We start from the raw sequence: 21,314 nt of genomic DNA on the forward strand, positions 1-21,314 counted from the left end.
CTGAATGTATTTGATTATTTGTATTATTGCTAAAAGGTATCAGAGAGGTAACTTTATATGACTGAATTTTATACAGTCACGATTTATAACAGGGGTCAGGTAGTAAATATTTTCAGCTTTGTTGGCTATATGATCTTTATAGTAACCATAATTCTGCTGTAGCTTGAAAAGCTTAAAAGTGAAAAGTGAAAGTGAAGTCGCTCAGTCATGTCGGACTCTTTGCGACTCCGTGGACTGTAGCCTACCAGGCTCCTCCGTCCATGGGATTTTCCAGGCAAGAATACTGGACTGGGTTGCCATTTCCTTCTCCAGGAGATCTTCCCAACCCAGGGATTGAACCCGGGTCTCCCACATTGTAGGCAGACACTTTACCGTCTAAGCCACCAGGGAAGTCGAAAAAGCATAAGCAATATGTAAATGAATGAGTGTGACTGTGTTCCAATAATGGGCTTCCCTGGTGGCTCAGTGGTAAAGAATCTGCCTGCCAATGCAGGAGACCTGGGTTCCATCTCTGGGTCTGGAAGATTCCCTGGAGAAGGAAATGGCAACCCACTCCAGTATTTTTTGCCTGAAAATTCCATGGACTGAGGATCTTGGCAGGCTACAGTCCGTGGAGTTGCAAAAGAGTAGAGCACAACTTAGCGACTTAAACAACAAATGTTCCAATAAACTTTAGGTCACTAAAACTCGATTTTCATATAATTTTCACATGCTATGAAATTTTATTCTTTTTTAGATTCCCTCTGCATTAAAAATATATAAAGAGTTTTCTTAAGTTTACGAGATATGTAAAACTAGGTGATAGGCTAAATTTTTTAGCCCCTAATTTAGTTTTTCCAGTAGTCATGTATGGATGTGAGAACTGGACCATAAAGCTAAGCACCGAAAAATTGATGCTTTCAAGTTGTGATGCTGGAGAGGACTCTTAAGAGTTCCTTGGTGTCAAAGGAGATCCAACCAGTCCATCCTAAAGGAATTCAGCCCTGAATATTCACTGGAAAGAAGATGCTGAAGCTTGAAGCTCCAATACTTTGGCCACCTGATATGAAGAGCCAACTCATTGGAAAAGACCTTGATGCTTGGAAAGATTGAAGGCAAAAGGAAGAAGGGGGTGGCAGAGGATGAGATGATTGGATAGGATCACCAACTCAATGGACATGAATTCGAGTGAACCCCGGGAGATGGTGAAGGACATAGGAGTGTGTGCTGCAGTCCATGGGGTTGCAGAGTCAGACACGACTTAGTGATGAACAACAACCACAATTTAGAAGACTATATAATAACATGGGAAATATTCCTTTTGAGTGAAAAAAGCAGGTTACAAAACAGTATCTGTAGTGTGATCTGTAGTGATGAATGTTAGAAAGCCTTCATCAGCGTACAGAGAACACTAGAAGACGAGTCATTGATGGTGGTTCCCTGTTGGTGATTAGATCATGGGTAAATTTAAACTACACTGTGTTCATTTGCATTTTCTTAGTTTTGTATCCTGAATATTTATCATGTTTTTAAAAATAAACATTCTTATATCAGAGAAGAGTTATGTAAAAACGGATGGAGAATCTACATTTTCAGCAAAATTGGGTTATTTATTGTTAATTAGTTTGATACAATCTGTTTTGTTTACCCTCTGCTTCATTTTTAGCCAACAAGTCCCAAATTTGGAAAAGCTGACTCATATGAAAAACTGGAAAAACTAGGCGAAGGATCTTATGCTACAGTATACAAAGGGAAAAGCAAGTAAGTTCACTCAGTTTTGAATATTTCACAGGGACAGTATACCTGCTCTCTTAGTACAAAATAACAGTGTATTTAAATAATTTTCACAAACAATAGACTTTCCTCCCTCAGGTTTTCTGTTATTTGTTGTTGTCATTGTTTTAACAAATCATTAGAATTGGTTTTTTTCTGTGAGCAAAGTTTTGCAGACTTGCCCAGTTCCTCTTTTCTATGCTACCCCTCCCCCATCTTTATTTTCTCTTTCTCTCCTTGGAGGTGGAACCCTCCAAAGAGAACTCATTTCCAGGTGAATGATGTGATTAATTTCTTCTGGAGGTTTAGGGTTTGCTTAGGAATAAGAGGACTGATTTCACAGAGTCAGATGTATTGACCATTCTTGGGACCTTTTTAAGCTGAGCTTTTACGCCATCTTTCAGAAGTAATTAAACTACAAGCTCTTTCTTCCTGTCTCCTTTGACCTCACGCTGTAAGTATTTCCACAGAGAGAAGTAACTCTTCTTCTTTCCCCCATGCGATCCTGGGATCAGGACACAGACTTGGATTCTTTTTTTAATTTTTTTTTAAAAATGAGGTAATTTTAAATTTAATTTAATTTGGTGATTTATTTTGGCCTTGGTAAGTGGCATGTGGGATTTCTGACCAGAAATTGAACTCGTGCCCGATACAGTGGAAGCATAGAGCCCCAACCCCTGGACTGGCAGGGAATCCCACAAATTTGGGTTCTTCAGAAGCTTGCCACTGTATGTTCCTGATATGCCTTCTCCCTCTCCCTTTTTTATTAACACTGAGTTACTGTATTTGGTAACATGTAGCATGTAAACTGTCCTTGTTTTTGTCTCTCTTTTAAGTCATTATGAAAGATAGGAAATTCCAACTAAGCGATTAGTTAGCAATAATTGAGTTACTCATTAAGGTAAGTAATTAAAGAGCTATAGAAGACAGTTCTGTGAAGGATCATTCTAAACTTGTAATTGGAAATTTTGACTATTTGCTTATTGAGGTACTCTTTGGCTTTTCTGGAAAGTAGTCTTACACCCCTGTTCATAGTTTTCAAGTTAAGAAGGTGAAGCAATATTCCTGATAAAGGAAGATATGTAAGTATGGAAATTCAGGAATGCTGTAGAGCAAAAATTGAGTGTTAATCTTGAGGTTTATTTTTTTACTTAAGAAAGCCTTATAAATTTTGAGTAGGAAAAAAATATGGGGAATGAAGTAAGAAAATCTAGAGGGCTGTTGATGACTTCATTCTGTCACTTGAGCATAATGAAATATCATGAAAATGGCTTCACTGGTTGAGTTAATTTCAACAGTGGTTGTATCCCAGGTTTTTTTAATTTTTTCCTAAGGAAAAATAGCATTCTACTGTATAAACATAACTTGCACCTTTGATGTTAAGAAGGTGAAGATAACTACATTGCATTAAGCAACTGTTTTGTATGAAGTATGATATATTCATAGTCTCAGTTACTCCTCATGACACTCTGTAAGATAGGCCCCATTATTATATTATTGCCATCTCTGCTGGACCAGGCGTCTTGGTGCCTAGAGAAATTTAGTCCCTTGTCCAAGTCCCTACACGTTATTAGTGACAGAGCTTGTCTTGGCTCCTGTCTATCTGGTTTGAGGTCGTCTTTTCCTAACCATTGTCCTTCCACAGGATAAGGTCTTCTTGGAAAGACTTGGTCCTGCGTAAGTATTCCAGATGGTTCTCCTGGATACTCTGACTTATTTTAACTGTGAATCAAACTGAAGCAAACATAGTATTTCGTTATATGGAAATGAACCAATCACTTTGCAGTGCCCTCCCACCAAAGATGTGCTCACCTGGTTTCCAAGTGCAGGATTACAACTCAGATGCTTAAGATTTATGACAAAATCTTGAGACATAGTTGAAATGTTCTTTGTTTATTATGCCTGAATAAGACAAAGACTGCTTTTTAAGTACCTACAGTCTTTGAGAAGGATCCTTCTGGACAGTTAATACTTTTCACTCCAGCAGGTTTCAGTGTAACCTGTCAGCATTTCTTGAGCAGTTTAAAACTCTCTGGTCACGTGAACCATTTACTTTCCTCCAGCTGGAGATGGAATCCACTGACCACTCACCTGCTTTAGGAGATGACAGGCTGCTTGGCTTATTTGCTTTACAGTGGCAAGATCAGGCCAAAGAACAATAGTCGCGTGCATCTAGCAACATTGGAGAGCTGAATTTGGTGTGTCTTCTGAAGCACTACATGATTTAAAGAGTCAACTGAATGTCGGGATTCTTGTTGCAATACTACTCACTCTCCCGTAGCTGTCTGCATCCCTACTTCCTTCTTTTTTTTTTTTCAATTGTTTATTTAATTTATCTGTTTGACTGTGCTGGGTCTTAGTTGTGGCATATTGGATCTAGTTTCTTGACCAGAGATCAAACCCAGGCCCCCTCCTTTGGGAGTCTTAGCCACTGGACCACTAGCGAAGTCTTCCTGCTTCCATCTTTAAATATTGTCTTTAGCATCATGCTCAAGAGCAGCTATCATTACATTGCAGTAAAGCTGCCTGTCATTTGTAGAGATACCACTGATGCTTGGATGGTGAGCATTTTACATATGTGTAAAATGTCAAGTTTGGATTTTGCCATAGAGCTCATTTTATTAGTTTGCTAGACTGCTAAAATAAATAGCATAGCTTAAGCATGGCTTAAACAGCAGAAACGTATCATCTCCTGGTTCTGGAGGCTAGATCTAAGATCAGGGAATTGGCAGAGCGGGTGCTCTTACGGCTGGTGCCGTAAGGCAGAGTGTGCTCGTTGACTCTGTCGTAGCTCGTGAGGTGTCCGGCAGTCTTTGGCGCTCCTGACTCGGTGCCGTGTCACCCTGATGTCTGCCCTCATGCTCACGTGGTGCTCTCTTCCGACATCTTTGCCTCCACATCCCAATTTCCCCTTTGTATAAGAACGCTAGTCATTTTGGATTAGGGCCCACTATAATGACCTCATTTTGCTTGACTACTTCTGTAAAGATGCTGTGTCCATATAAGGTCACTTTCTGAGGATTTAGGACTTAGAACTTCAGCATATCTTTTTTGGAGGATACAGTTGAATCCATAATACTCATTCATTTCAGACCTCACTAATTTAGCATCAGTGTGCATGGTAATATTCTTCTTTACCATCTCCATTTATGGTATAAGTAAGTCATCTTTTATTTCATGGTTCAAATAAAATAGGCAAAGAATATCCCCCCAATCAAAAGACTTGTGTAAATTTTTGACTTTGATACTGTTGCCGTTAGCCATTGTTTAGAAACCTGAGTAGAAATAGAAAGATTTTTTATTACTCTTAAATTCACTTGGGTTTCTTATTCCTGTAACAGTACATAGTCTGGGGAGAAGTTGTCTGAGATTCCTATACTGTGTAGCTTTTTGGTAAGGAACTTGCCTCTAAAAAGTGTGGCTGGTTAACTGCAACCATTTCAACGTACAACACTTAAAAACAAGTTTTCTTATTTAAAAAAAAAAAAATTTTTTTTTGAACCCTCCCACAGTTCCATGTTTGAGTAGAGATTTGTTTTGCTTTGAAACCAGTGTTCTCCAGCTTCTTAATACTTTCTTTGTGCTTATGTGTGTTTATGTTTGGGATGGGAGGCAGTTTCTCATCACTCTTGTTACTAATCTTTTTCCTGGTTTGATTTCCTGGTTTTGTTCTCTCGTCTAAAACCCTGTAACATTTAATATAGGATTTAAAAAAATCATGCAGTGTATAATACTCTACATTTTAAAACTGTGGCATTTAAAGATATCTTTAGTTCAGCACCTTGAAATCATCTGTTTTCCAAAAGACTTTTGTACATTCAGAGACTTGTTCACATTTTTTGAGTTTTTAAAACTAATGGTGAATGTTCCTGATGTTGTTTTTATGCTCTTTCTATGCTGTGGGTGGATAGAAAGAAACTTAGTTACAGATTCTGCCCTCAGGAAACAACAGTTTTGAAGGGAGATGGTCCATATACTATAAATAAATCTGTATAAGTTAGAATGTTGTTATTGTTGATTAGTCACTAAGTTGTGTCTGACTCTTTGTGACCCCATGAACTGCAGCTTGCCAGACTCCCCTGTCTTTCACTATCTCCCAGAGTTTGATCAGATTCATGTCTATTGAGTCAGTGATGCCATCCAGCTATCTCAACCTCTGTCGCTCCTTTCTCCTCTTGCTCTCAATCTTTCCCAGGATTAGTGTCTTTTCCAATGAGTTGGCTCTTCACATCAGGTGGCCACAGTATGTATCTATCTATCTGTCTATTTACATATGTGTACATAGTATATTCTATATAAGCTAGAATGCAGTCAGAAAGGCCCAGGGGAAATGGTGTGAAATTTCAAAAAGAAGAATGTTGAGTAAAGTATTTATTCTCTCCAGTGGTGACTGGTTGAATTCATAGCCTCATGTGCTTTTAAATCCAGCCTCCCTCGTCACTGTGTGTTATTTGTAGGACTCCTTGGGAGAGTTTTTGTATGGGACTTGGTCCTCTAGGCACACACAATGACATTTTCACTCTTGGTTACCAAACTCTTCACAAAGTCTGTGAAAGCCTGAGGGCCATAAAGTAAAAGCAAGCTGCTTTATTTGAATTCTTGTGCAAATTTAAATAAAAGCACTAGTGTTGTGTTTGAGTGTTAGCGTGGGATTGGCGTTAAGCAATAGAACTTGAAAGGGTTGGTGAGTTGTTCACGGGTGAGCTCATGAATGGCTGCCTGTTGTAGGTAGGAGCTGTGAGCGCCAGCCACTCCAGCTCCCAGACTTGGAGTGTGGTGGGCTTGTGTGTTCCTCACTGCGCTGGGATCTGCTGGGGGGGTGCACCCGTGTCTCCTCCTCACCCCAGATGCTCGAGTTTTCCCGGCTTCCACCCCCTGCCGCGAGTGGTGGGAACCTTTACTCTTGCCTGGGACAGACTCCAGACTCCTCTCTTTTCCTTCCTGTTTTATCTAGAGAGGATGGAGACTGTGGCTGCTTGTTTTTAAATTAATGCATTCCTTCATTTGGCTGCCTCAGCTCTCTGTTGCGGTACTGGTTTAGCCATGGCATGCAGCGGGAAGCCGGGCCCGCTGTGCTGGGAGCATGGAGTCTTAGCCCCCGAACCACCAGGGAAATCCTGTTGCTGCTTGGTTTTGATTTTCTCATACTTCTCGTGTCATTTAGAGGAAGAGAAACTTTGTTCTCTAGTTCCGTCTCTGGAATTAAGAGTATGGGACTTAGTCATCCCATGGATGCTCCTGATTTCTGGTCTTTTTTTTTTTTCGCCATCTCGTCAGTTTCTGTTGAGGTGAAGGTACCCAAACCTTCCTCCTGCAGGAGCCTGCTCGACAGAGAAGCCTGCCCATGCTGGTGTGTGCCAGCTCTGAATCGTTATCTCAGAGGTCAATAGGAAGGAACAATGGAGGAATTTGCTCATTTTGTGTAACACAAGACTTATGTGATTGCAAACGCCAGTCTTCTTTTAGCATTTCTTTCTGCCAATTTGTGCCGAATAATTGAACTTGAAATCAATGACCTCATAAATTGAGAGACTACAGCCAAACCAAGGCTGAGCCATACTAAATACGTTTCAAAGAGCTCTTCAAAGGCCCAGGAGAATTAGGGGAAGAAATGCTGTTAATTAAAACAAGCAGTAGCAAGAAGAAAGGCAGTGGCAGTTAACCACCTTTTCAGAATATGTGAGATTAAAGAGGGGCTGGCTCTTACTGCTGGGCCCTGAAGGTCAGCTCTACTGAAACACTATCAGCAGAGTGTGAAGCATTCTAGAAGTCAGAAAACCCCAGACGCAGAACACTGGACTCCGGGTTCACTGAGGTTCTGGTCTTCAGTGTTGATACCTGGACTGTCATACCGACTTTCAACATCCTGAGAGGTTATCTACCCACAAACAGAAGCTACAGACGAGAGGCAAATCTGATTACTTTTTATCGGCTCTGCTGCTCTCCGTTTCTCATTAGGTCTGCTCTGATGTCTTTTTGACTTTGGGTCCATAGGCTTATTGTCACAGCTGACTTCAAAGATCAAGCCTGTAAGCACACTATTCGTCACATGGTGTGAAAAACGGCAGCCTGCTATGATAATGCAATCCATGTTAGTTTTGTAATTTAATGCACAAAGTACGGTATTACAGCGTACATCAAGAGACACTGGATTAAAAATGGAATGGATGGAGTTGGCACCATGTAATTTCCAAACGGGGGCTCCTTGTGTACAGATGAACATTGGAAAAGTAGAATTTTTTATCCTTACTTAGTCCGAGGAGGATAACAGCCCACCCACCGGCATCTACTAATTTTATTTTTCAAAATCTTAAAGCCTATTCAGATTGCAGACTCAGCCCAGACTTCCTTTGGAAGAAGAATGCAAGGCATTGCAAGCTGGTTCGTGGGCACAGCTGGTTTCCTTTAGTTTGCAGCAGATACACAAACAATACCTAATCTTCTTGACAAAAGTGACAATGAGGATATTGTTTAAGCAAGAAGCATGATTTCAATTGTTAGACTACACTGCACTGGGATAGCTTTCCTATTAGACAATATTTTAATGATGGCCTCCGTTAGCCATTTTCATTATCAGGGTTCTTTGATCATTTGATTAGGAGACCCTCAAAATAATAAGTGATATTTCCTGTCTTTAGGGTTGTAGTCTAGCTGGTGAAAATGGAGGCATTCTTTGGAAATTAGGAATCCTTTGAAAGAGTTAGTGTAGAATATCCAATTATCATAATGTCAGGGCTCTTAGACTCTCTTGCAGTTCAGCTAAAGTGGTTTTTGAGGAGGGCTTGGAATGACATGATAAGATTGGTTTCAGTTTAAAGCAAGCCCACATTCCTGAGTTGCTTCATTATCATTGTCATCTTTCTAGTTTAAACCAGGATGCATTTGCTGATGCCTGGAGACATTTTTGTTTTCATGACTGGGGGAGTGGTAGTGGTGGTATTGGCATCGAGAGGCCAGGGGTGTTGTGAAGCATCGTACAAATGAACAGGACAGTCTCACGCAACAAAGACTCGTTTGGACCCCAAGTGTCGGTAGCGCCAAATCTGAGAAGCCCTGGTCTCAACAAGGAGTGTATAGAGGCGTTGCCCATTTCAAAGAGTTCTTTCCATTGGAGACGTTTCCTAAGCTGGTACCGAGTTTGGGGTTCTGGGCCAAGCAATGGATCTGTTGTTGTTGTTCAGTTGCTAAGTCGTGTCCAACTCTTGTAACCCTGTGGGCTGCAGCACCCCAGGCTTCCCAGCCCTCCACCATCTCCCAGAGTTTGCTCAAACTCATGTCCATTGAGTCAGTGACGCCATCCAACCATCTCATCCTGTCACCCCCTTCTCCTTAATGGTGGACCAAAGAGAGTTTTGCTTTCCACGGGGCCTGTCATCTAGTGGGGAAGGCAAAAATGACTCAAGTCAGCAGCCTGAGTGCTCATTGCTCAGACGTGTCTGACTCTTTTGCAACCCTATGGACTGTAGCCCACCAGGCTCCTCTCTCCATGGGGTTTCCTTGGCAAGAATACTGGAGAAGTATTCTGCTACTTCCTTCTCCAGGGGATCTTCCTGACCCAGGGACTGAACCCATGGCTGTTGCATTTCCTGTGTTGACAGGTGGATTCTTTGCCACCATGCCACCTGGGAAGCCCCAAGTCAGCAGACAAATTACAGCAGATATAGTTTTAAATCACATAAAGGAAAAGTGAGCTGCTGCTGCTAAGTTGCTTCAGTCGTGTCCGACTCTGCGACCCCACGGACTGCAGCCCACCAGGCTCCCCCGTCCCTGGGATTCTCCAGGCAAGAACACTGGAGTGGGTTGCCATTTCCTTCTCCAATGCATGAAAGTGAAAAGTGAAAGTGAAATTGCTCAGTTGTGTCCAACTTAGTGGCCCCATAGACTGCAGCCTACCAGGCTCCTCCGTCCATGGGGTTTTCCAGGCAAGAGTACTGGAGTGGAGTGCCATTGCCTTCTCCGAAAAGTGAGCTAGGAGAAATAATTAAGGTAGCGGGTGGTGGTTTCTATGTTTATGTCAGGGACAGCGGTAGGCAGTGCGTCTACCTTAGATGAATGGCCAGTGGAAGCCTTGCTGATGAGGGGACATTTACACTTAAGTCTGAAGGAGGAGATGTAACCAACCAAGTAAAGATCAGGGACAAGAGAGTTGCACGTCAGACCCTGGGAAGAGCTTGGTGTTTTCTGCAGACTCAGAGAGCCCCATTGTGACTGGGAGTTCAGGGGAGGTTGATATGATTTGAGCTTTGAAGAGTTGTCAAGGACTTGAGGATAGTCTTAGGAATGTTCTGCTTATATATTACTGCAAAATGAACTACCTCAAAGCTTAGAGAGTTAAAACAGCAGCTGCCATTTGTTTTCCTTATGAACCTGCTATTGCGAAGGGCTGGACGGGAAAGGGTTGTAGCTGTTCCATATGGTGTCATTTTTCACAGCTGAACCGGGAAATGAGGGGTCTGTATATAATTCACTAAGTGGATATAAAATGCTCAATAAGAGGGGGAAGAAAAAGAAGAAGGAAAAGGATAAAGCAATGAATAGAAAACAGTTACAAACAGGATAGATATTAGTGCACTTATATGAAAATCACTTTGAATGTAATTGGTCTAAATACTCCAGTTGAAAGACAGAGATTGTCAAACTGGATAAAATACAAGATCAAACTAACTATATGTTCTTTATCAAAAACCCACCTTAGGTATAAAGATTCAGGTTAAAAGTAAAGTAAGAGAGAAAAATATACCATGCTAACTCTAATTAAAAGAAAGCTGGAATTAGTGATATTCATTTCAGACTAAGCAGACACTTCTGATGATTCTAAAGACCATCAGGGATAAAGAGGGGCATTCCATAATGATAGAGAGGTCAGTTTTCTAAAAAAGACACAAAAGTTCCTAAAGTGTATGTATCTGACAATAAAGTGTCAAAATACATGGGGCAAAAACTGATAGAACTGAAGGGATTGATAGGCAAACCCCCTGTAGTAACTGGAGACTTCAGGACCCGTCTGTCTGTCAGTAACTCATAGATCAAGCAAGAAGGAATATTAACAAGGAATAGAGGCCCTGAGCAACAACAGAATACAGAAAGTGGAAGCCGCCTACATGGTAAGACCCATGCCCGGCACTGGAGGGGTCACTGTGAACTTCATCAATCAACTGTTGGAAGAGACCAGATTCACGGGAAGGGCATGCAGACTGCACTTCTCAGCGAAAAATGTCAAAGAATCTTTGGGCCATGTTTTTAATACCTCACAATACTGCTTGGATTTCATTTTAGTCTGGAATTCAATCTTTACTCCTACCTTTGCACAGAGTTCTTTCACTTGTCTTTTCATTGACTACTTTTTGGATTACCCTCACTCATTTTGTATCATATTCCCAAGAGGGACAAAGGTGTTTTGGTGTAAGGTGCTTTTTGGAAAGGAGGACCTTATGTCCTGGTTTGCTTGGGACAGTCCTGATTTATGCTTCCTATCTTTGTGTAATTATTTATTGCTCATTTTTGCTAATTCAGTGTTTTTTTTACTATTCGCTGTCTCCATTTGGATGATAAAATATGTGATCACCTTCCTTATGTAGTGCTTTATTCTTCTAGAACTTGACAAAACATTTTGCCAAAAACAAAATTCCTTTAAAGTATTTCACTGTGGAATCCAGTTGAGTATTTAGAAGCATCAATTGCAGTAAACCTTGGAGATGTTTTGAATTGTTTGTGATTATCATTGAACCTCTAATGAAGATTTGTCAATTGATTTAAAAAGTTTCATAGCTAATTACTGAGTTTTAGGTATAGCACATGCTCTAGGACAGCAAGGTATGGAGGCTAGACTTCAGGAATTTTGTAGCAACTGATCAGTCTAAAATTCATATGATTTACCCAGATCCCTTACTACTCATGCCATAAAACATAGGCTCAGAGCCACTCAAGGTAAGAGAAATATTGAACAATATTGAAACATGCATTAATGAGTAAGCTGGGGCTTGGGTGAAATCAGGAACTTTTAGAGCCCAAAGCTAATAGTTTTTACTGTCAATGAGTTTTAGTCAAATGCTGACTGTCTGTTTAGCACTGACGTGTACAAAAAGAGTATATTAAACCATTACGTGCGTCACGTCAGTCAAGTCTGACTCTTTGCGACCCTATGGCCCGCCAGGCTCCTCTATCCATGGGATTCTCCAGGCAAGAATCTGGAGTGGGTTGCCATGCCCTCCTCCAGGGGATCTTCTCAACCTAGGGATCAAAACTGACTCTCTTGAACTTCCTGCACTGGCAGACGGATTCTTTATTACTGGCACCACCTGAGAAGCCCTCACTGTACCTTTAGGAGCAATTACAACAATGGAGATACGTCATGTACTTGACAATTTCAGACTACAAATTGTATAGAGTAATTGAATGCAAAATTGGATTGTAGACCCTGTTGATGGGGTGACTTTTAAGGAATACAAGATCTGGTAGGTCAGGGGTTTGATCTGATTCTTTCCCTCCATATGCTTGAGTTGCCCCTAAAGTTCAGCTTCAGGCTCTTGTTTTTTTTGGGGGGAGTGGTGTACCCTGTGGCATGCAGGATCTTAGTTTCCTGACCAGGGATCGAACCCATGTCTCTTGTGGTGGAAGCGTGGAGTCTTAACCACTGGACCACCAGGGAAGTCCTCCAACTTCAGGTTCTCGTTTGTTGCTCCGTTATAATTAACCGGAGAGTGTTATCTACCTTTGTCAGTAAAATTTGGAAATGGAAGAGATAATACACACTCAGGGGCTTTTATGAAGAAAAATATCCTGAGCTCAACAAATCTCAGACAGGAAATTATTTTAAACATCCCAGGCATGAGACATTTCTCATGCTTAATGGTTGATTCCAAGCAAATATGTGCTCCCTTCCTTCTACGGTTCAAGGAGACAGATATATATATTTCCCTGTATAAACAAATTCTTTGAAAATTTAAAAGATAATTCTGTTTCTAGTTTGAAATGGTCTCCCTGGGATTGCTGTGTTTTTAACTATCTCTGTTTTAAGGGATTTAAATAAATGATCCTACAGATCCACCAGCACTGACTGAGAGGAAGGAAGACTGCAAACACTAGGAACTCTGGTTACCAGTTGAAAGCCCTGTTCTAACTCAACTGAGAATAAGATAGACGTCATTCCTAATTAGCCTGATGGGTGAGACAAGGCAAAGAATTTTGAAGCAGCTTGGTAGGCAGCGCAGGTACCGACAGACAAGAAAACCCAGAGGAAAAGGAACCAAAGGCCTTTGTTGTGTGTCTGATGAGACCTCTTAGGAGAAAGAAGAAGGAAATGGAGATACTGAGAAACCAAATCACTGTTACAAACAAGGCCTACTGGGGATCCCAGAGGAAGCTGAGTTCCTAATGAGAAGGCAATGGACTTGGTTAAACAGAGTGACACTCCTCCGCCCACTCCCCTGATTCATGTCCTGGGAAAGTTTCAGTGTCAAGCTCTGAAGAGTTGAGGGCACCTGGGATTGGGCCCAAAGTGAAGCATAGAGGATGATTAAATTAAAACTGAATGAGAGTTGCTGAAAAGTGTGGATGACGATGTCAGATATTTGGCAAAGGCAAATCAGAAGGGTCCTGAAAAGAAGCCGTTACAATTAGGAAGGTGTTTCTTAAGTATGTGTAGGGGACTGATGAGGGCTACAGACCTAATTGCTTTGGTTGAAGAGAGAAGGGGGAAAAATGGAGGATGAAATGCAAGCTCCTTTTTTTTTTTTTTTTGGCCATGCCACATATGGTATCTTAGTTCCCTGACCAGGGATCGAACCTATGCCTCCATTTGGAAGCTTGGTGTCCTAACTCACTGGACCACCAGGGAACTCTGCAAGCAATTCTTTTGAGGGTGAGGCAGGGGAGAAAAGGAGAATAAGAAGAAAGGGCAAAAGTGCTTTGTGACAACCTAGAGGGGTAGGATAGGGGTGGGGTGGGAGAGAGGTTCAAGAGGGAGGGGAAAAGTGTATATTTATAGCTGATTTGTGTTGTTATACAGCAGAAACCAACACAACATTTTAAAGCAATTATCCTCCAGATAAAAATAAATTTTAAAAATAATAGCTAAAACTGGAATATAAGAATGGGAATAAATATAGCTAACATGATTTCTGCTCATATTTTTAGACTTTATCTTCTACTCTATGTACTTGAAAATCATTTATAAGATATATAATTTATTATTCAAAAAATTTTAAACTAGCATAGAAAATACATGACAAATTAGGAATATAGCTATAGTAAGAGTGACTACATATTATGTTTTATATGTAAAATACTATGTGCGGTATTAATAAAAGCAATATTATTGTAAAAAAGTTCTTGAAAAATAAGAAAAAGTAGCAAAATTTCAGATGGCTAAAGAACATGAAAAACAACCCAACAAAATGGACACAAATGGCCAATAAGAACATGGATAAGAAAGAACAAGGAGAAAGGGCAAACATGTTTTCGATGTTTTGGCTTTAAACTAAATGGGAAGGAGCTGAGTGTGTGTATAGATTATAATAAAGGAGCCAGTAAAAGGGAGAGAAGAATTGATTAAAGAATCACTTCTGGATGCAGAAATTTGAGGTACTCTCTTTTCTCTGTCACTTGAACTTTATTCGTATGTCCCTGATAATTGGTCTTGCCCTTTCTTATTCTGATAATATATAGGTCTGAAATCATTGTTTTTCTTGCCAGCTTTGTCTCATTTTGGACTTAGACATATGAGAACATAAAGCGTTAGTTGCTCAGTCATGGCCGACTCTTTGCGAGCCCGTGGATTGTACCCACCAGGCTCCTATGTCCATGGAATTATCCAGGCAAGAATATTGGAGTGGGTTGCCATTTCCTTCTCCAGGGGATGGGATTGAACCCGGGTCTCCTACATTGCAGGCAGGTATTCTTTACCATCTGACCACCAGGGAAGCCCATGAGAACATAATCCTTCTTAAATATCTCTTCTCCTTTTATTTGTGTTCCTTAAAAATTCAGATACATTACTGAACTTTCTGTGTAGCCCATTGGTTTCTCTTCTTGGTCAATTTTTCTTCACTGGTACTAGTTAAGATTTTAAAATAACACCAATTTATGTGAATCTTCTATTTTTTTGATACTACCTATCTCTTGGTGATTAGGGTCATGATGTAAAGCTTATATTTATTGAATGCTGGATTAAGCCTGATTTTCTCATCCGTGAAAGTAGGGCTGATAATGAAATTGGTTTCACATGGTTTTGAAGAGTGTCTATGAATGAATATCTTTGGAGTGTCTATAACTGTGTCTCACGTGTTAAATGAATGTTGGCCATTACTTTTTTCTTTGTTTCTATTAACAATACTAGAAAAGCTTTGAAATGAGGTTACTTTCTTGTTTTACAAATGTAGAAACTGAGGTCCATAAAGTTTGAGTAACTTGTCCATGATCACACAGCTCAATGACGGAGCTGGTTACTCCAACTGAAGATCCAAGTTCTTAATTTTTATCTCCTTTCATTTTGCAGGGGGTGTGGGGGTGATATTTTAACATCTGTTTTCTTAAAATCTATGCTATCGGGACTTCCTGGTAGTCCAGTGGATAAGATTATGCGGTCCCAATGCAGGGGGCCCTAGTTCAGCTCCTGGTCAGGGAGCTAAGCTCGCACGTGCCACAGCTAAGACCTGGCACAGCCAAATAAATGAATAAATGAATAAATAAAGAAAAATATTTTAAAACATCTGTGCTATCTATGATCACTGTATCCCTTGTTAATGATCAACACTAGGGGTACTTAGCCATTTTTTCCCCTATGATTATTATATCTTTCCTCTGTGTCATTTTCATTTATCATTCGTATTCTCCACTATTCCGGGCAACTCTACAGTGACACCATAGTTATTTTTCCCTGTATTTCACCAAGTGGTTTATGGCCTTCCAAATAGTAGGTGCCTGCATGAAATAGAACTCTCACTGTTCTCTTTTGTTGTCTGTTGGATACGTTTATTTTGGACAAGGTTTCCATCCCATTGCTCCCTTTTCATTGTGAACCACAGACCAAGGTTTGATGGCACCAATTTCTCTTACCACTTTTTAAAAATTCTTTTCATATGGCAGACATAACTCCCGATCTGCCAGCACCTTTACAGCCCTTTTATCCTTCTCATAAATAATGGAGCAACTGATAATGGTAGTAAGAATTGTACCTTAACAAAATAAAATGCTTTCCAATAGGTTTTTGAGTAAATCAGAAACTCAATACCCTTGAACCCCTACTCAAAGTGTATTCCCAGCACCAGCTATGAATATAGTTTGGCATTCCAACCTAGAATTAAGAGGAGAAAACAATTCTCTATACCTATTACATCCTTTGAAAGTCTTGTCAAATTTTCATGGGCCTTGTTCTTATATTTAGTCACTTCTTTTGTGTTAGTATCTAAGCAGTTACCTTTTTTGAATATATTTGTTCACCAGTTTTCAGGTGACTTGATTAATTTCAAATCATTTTTAGAATGTTTGACATGACCTGAGCTTACTTGGCATTGACTCATCTGTTAAAACAGAAGCCTGCTTAATTAATAAGACCTGGAGAGAACACCTGTAGTTAAGGTTATTTTGCCTAATAATTATGGTTATGTGGATGATGCTTCATCACAAACACAATTACTGAAGCTACGTGCATGCTCAGTCACTCAGCTGTGTTTGACTCTTTGTGAACCCCCTGGACTGTAGCCTGCCAGGCTCCTCTGTCCATGGAATTTTCCAGGCAAGAATGATGCAGTGATTTGCCATTCCCTTCTCCAGGGGATCTTCCCAACCCAGAGATCAAACCCACATCTCCTGCGTCTCCTGCATTGATAGGCAGATTCTTTACTGCTGAGCCACCGGAGAAGCCCTGCTGAAGCTGACACGGCCAGATTTCTATGTAGAGACAGTGTTGCTGCTGCTGCTGCTAAGTCGCTTCAGTTGTGGCTAACTCTGTGCGACCCCATAGACGGCAGCCCACCAGGCTCCCCCGTCCCGGGGATTCTCCAGGCAAGAACACTGGAGTGGGTTGCCATTTCCTTCTCCAGTGCATGAAAGTGAAAAGTGAAAGTAAAGTCGCTCAGTCGTGTCCGACTCTTAGCGACCCCATGGACTGTAGCCCACCAGGCTCCTCCGTCCATGGGATTTTCGAGGCAAGAGTACTGGAGTGGGGTGCCATTGCCTTCTCCGAGAGACAGTGTTAGTAGCTACTTAATAATTAGCTTGTATAGTTTTATTTCCCTTTATATATGTCAAAACCTTTCCCTTGTATTATATATATTCATATAGCATATTAATATAGAGGTATTCATATATGTGTATGTATATGAAAAGAAAGTGCCAAGAGGTTGTAGTAGAGATTTTCTTTGAAAGTAGAAGAAAGTAGAGTTGACAGGTTGAAAGATAGGTGCAGGTTTATAGCTCTGAGTAGTAAAATTTCTTCACTGAAAACTTGTATCTCAGCTTCTCATCTGATACTTTCTTACTGTATTGAAGAGTTGGAGTCATTCCATCTATCCAAAAATGAGTTAATCTTTCTGTTTTTTCAAGTCTCCTGTATAATTGAGTCACACTTTCTCCTTCAGTTCAGTTAAGTTCAGTCACTGAGTTGTGTCCAATTCTTTGTGACCCCATGGACTGCAGCATGCCAGGCTTCCCTGTCCATCACCAACTCCCAGAGCTTACTCAGATTCATGTCCATTGAGTTGGTGATGCCATCCAACCATCTCATCCTCTGTCGTCCCCTTCTCCTCCTGCCTTCAATCTTTCCCAGCATCAGGATTTTTTCCAATGAGTCAGTTCTTCACATCAGGTGGCTGAAGTGTTGAGTAAGCTATGAGCATAATGACTGAATGCTTGCTTGATAACATGATTAATCCTGTCCTCTCAATTTCTAAAGTTAATAATTTCAGATTATTAGTGGTTTGGATTTCTTTTTTGACGTGGACTGTTATGAAAGTCCTTGTTGAATTTGTTGCCATATTGCTTCTGTTTCATATTTTGGTTTTCTGGTCAGGAGACATGCGGGATCTTAGCTCTCTGACCAGCCATTGAACCTGCACCCCCTGCATTGGAAAGTGAACTATTAACCATTGGACCACCAAGGAAGTCCTCATGGCTGGGATGTTTAAAATAAGGGTTAAAAAGAAGAATAAGCAGTGTTCAGTTCAGTCGCTCAGTTGTGTTCGACTCTTTGTGACCCCATGGACTGCAGCATGCCAGGCCTCCCTGTCCATCACCAACTCCCGGAGTTTTCTCAAACTCATGTCCATTGAGTCAATGATGCCATCCAACCATCTCATCCTCTGTCATCCCCTTCTCCTCCTGCCTTCAATCTTTCCCAGCATCAGGTGGCCAAAGTATTGGAGTTTCACCTTCAGCATCAGTCCTTCCAATGAATATTCAGGACTGATCTCCTTTAGGATGGACTGTTTGGATCTCCTTGCAGTCCAAGGAACTCTCAAGAGTCTTCTCCAACACCACAGTTCAAAAGCATCAATTCGTTGGTGCTCAGCTCTCTTTATAGTCCAACTCTCACATCCATATATGACTACTGGAAAAACCATAGCTTTGATTAGACAGACCTTTGTTGGCAAAGTAATGTCTAGCTTTTAAATATGCTGTCTAGGTTGGTCATAACTTTTCTTCCAAGGAGCAAGCGTTTTTTAATTTTGTGGCTGCAATCACCATCTGCAGTGATTTTGGAGCCCCCCAAAATAAAGTCAGCCACTTTTCCCAATGTTTCCCTGTCTATTTGCCATGAAGTGATGGGATTGGATGTCATGATTGTAGTTTTCTGAATGTTGAGTTTTAAGCCAACTTTTTCACTCTCCTCTTTCATTTTCACCAGAAGGCACTTTAGTTCTTTGCTTTCTGCCATAAGGGTGGTGTTATCTGCATATCTGAGGTTATTGATATTTCTCCTGGCAGTCTTGATTCCAGCTTGTGCTTCATCCAGCCCAGCGTTTCTCATGATGTACTCTGCATATAAGTTAAATAAGCAGGGTGACAATATACAGCCTTGATGTATTCCTTTCCCAATTTGCAACCAGCCTGTTGTTCCATGTCCAGTTCTAACTGTTGCTTCCTGACCTGCATGTACTTTTTCTTTAAATATTTGTGTATTTAAAAACAGAGAAACAAGGAAAGGAAATTAAGCCTTATTTGAACCCTCTGTGTTGTTTGTGTACTGTGAACACAGGAGATTAGTTTTCTAGTATCCATTTTCGTTGTAATTTTATGTATTTCTTTTTATTTTGTGCTGCCCTGGGTCTTCATTTCTACACGCAGGCTTTCTCTACTTGCAGGGAGCAGAGGCTGCTCTTCCTGGCAGCGTATGGGCTTCTTACTGTGGTGGCTTCTCTTGTTGCCAAGCCTGGGCTCTTGGCATGCAGGTTTCAGTAGAGGTGGTGCATGCAGCTTAGTTGCTGTGCAGCATGTGGGACCCTCCGGGATCAGGGATGAAACCTGCATCCCCTGCCTTGGCAGGTGGACTCTTAACCACAAGATAACCAGGGAAAGTCTTACTGTAATTTTAATATAGTGACTTTCCATTTTTTTTAAACAAGAAAAGAGTATAAATATTATAAAAGGAGAGGATGTAGACAATTACTAAGTGAATAGATATCTGTGGATATTTGACAGAAACATTTAGGTATGTGTGTTTAATTTACCCAAGTTACAGATGTACTATTTTTTAAACTCATTGTAAGGTAACACATTGCACTAGCTGAAGCCTCATTTATTTTCTGGGCTAGGATTTGTCAATACGATGCTGTTATGGAAGAGTTCTTCAACTGGATGACTACTGATGATTTCCCATCTGCTTCAGTTGGAAAAGAGTCATGGCAGTTGTATTCATCCCTCATTTTAGATGAAAACCCAGCAAATATTTAGTTGCTTTTGAGTATATTGTTGTTCAGTCGCTTAGTTGTGTCTGACTCTTTGGGACCCCATGGACTGCAGCACATCAGGCTTCCCTGTCATTTATTATCTCCTGGAGTTTGCTCAGATTCATGTCCATTGGGTTGATGATGCCATCCAACCATCTCATCCTTTGCTGCCCGCTTCTCCTCCTGCCCTCAGTCTTTCCCAGCATCAGGGTCTTTTCCAATGCATCAGCTCTTGTAGGAAACCTGAGTTTGGGAATTTCTTACTTATAGAAATTGTTCTATCAGGAGAGCTGATGTAAAGTCCTGTCTATATTTGTTTCCTAGTTTAGTCCTGGTTTGAGATAGTTGACTTTGTTCATTCATGCGTGCAGTATTATTGGAGCCAGACTCCATGAAAGCCATAAAACATGATTTCTCCGTAGAATGGCTAGATTGTTTCATCTCACTGAGTAGAAATTAGATTTCTTATTAGGAGTAGATTTGGTGGGCGAGCCTTAACGTTACTGAAAGTAATTTAAGATCTTGTCAGTTTTCCTGACTCTGTAGCACCAAACCTAGCAAAACAGATTGCTGTGTGTAGAGAAAGGATGCTAATGTCCTGTTTGATGGTGATAAACACATGTTACTGCTTGGAAAGCCTTGAAAGTAGCATAGTTGGATTTAACAAATTGTATTCAGCTTTCTTTCTCATTACAGTGAAGATTTGCTACCAAATATTTTATAGTTCTGTATATATTTGTAGCTATAGCATTTCAATCCTAGAAATGTATTAATATTTGTTGTGGTTTAGTCGCTATGTCCAACTCTTTTGTGAGTCCATGGACTGTAACCCACCAGGCTCTTCTGTCCATGGAATTTTCCAGGCAAGAATACTGGGGTGAAAAAAAAAAAGAATACTGGAGTGGGTTGTCATGCCCTCCAGAGGGGAAGGGGAAGAGGGAAGAGGGGAGCTTCTTCCCTGGAGATGTAAGAAACCAACTCGCATCTCTTGTATTGGCAGGCGGATTCTTTACCACTAAGCCACATGGGAAGCTATATTAATATTTAGTAGGTTTTAATTTATATTGATAACTGTATTCATTTTATAGTCTGTTTTTAATCTCTGCATATATCATGGAGATATATTTAATAGACTTATAAGCTCTGTTAATTTACCTTTGTTGGTTGGGAATAAAAATGCGTATTTAACACAGGGAGCTCAGCCCACTGCTCTGTGATGACTTAGAGAGGTGGGATGGGTGAGAGGTTGGGAAGGAGCCTCAAAGAGGAGGGGACATACGTTTACTTACTGCTCATTCATGTTGTTGTATGGCAAAAATCTGTACAACGTTGTTAAGCAATTACCCTCCAATTAAATTTTTTTTAATGTAAAAATTAAAAAAAAATTTTTAACTTTAGAAGCCTATTTGCTTCTTTCAAAGCTCTACCCTGAAATATGTAGGCAGATAATGAAGATACTGCTGTCTAATAAGATCAGATATCTGATTGCTGGTTCAATTTTGTAGGCGACCTGGTGTCTGCTTTTCTTGCCTTATGTCCTTCTGCTTCCCTAGTTTCTACTCTCTGTGCTTTGAACGTGCCTCCCCCCGCCACCCCCTGTACCCCTCTGCATCTTTATGATGGATCCCTTTATGTAAGCTGCTTGCCTCCTCTTTTTACATGTCCGCGTTCTATCCC

At 40.7% G+C, this 21,314-nt stretch overlaps 1 protein-coding gene across 12 annotated transcripts in view; it reads left to right on the forward strand.

Moving 5' to 3' along the window:
- CDK14 (cyclin dependent kinase 14) overlaps positions 1 to 21,314 on the forward strand; it is a 662,006-nt gene that overhangs the window by 166,806 nt on the left and 473,886 nt on the right. For all 12 annotated transcript variants that reach the window (XM_044946425.2, XM_044946423.2, XM_044946424.2 and 9 more), the window contains one exon: positions 1,646 to 1,740. In XM_044946425.2, the coding sequence (XP_044802360.1) occupies positions 1,646 to 1,740 (95 nt within the window). The remainder of the gene's footprint in view (positions 1 to 1,645; positions 1,741 to 21,314) is intronic.

This window comes from Bubalus bubalis, chromosome 8 (genome assembly GCF_019923935.1).
Source record: "Bubalus bubalis isolate 160015118507 breed Murrah chromosome 8, NDDB_SH_1, whole genome shotgun sequence".
In the NCBI taxonomy this organism is placed as follows: domain Eukaryota; kingdom Metazoa; phylum Chordata; class Mammalia; order Artiodactyla; family Bovidae; genus Bubalus; species Bubalus bubalis.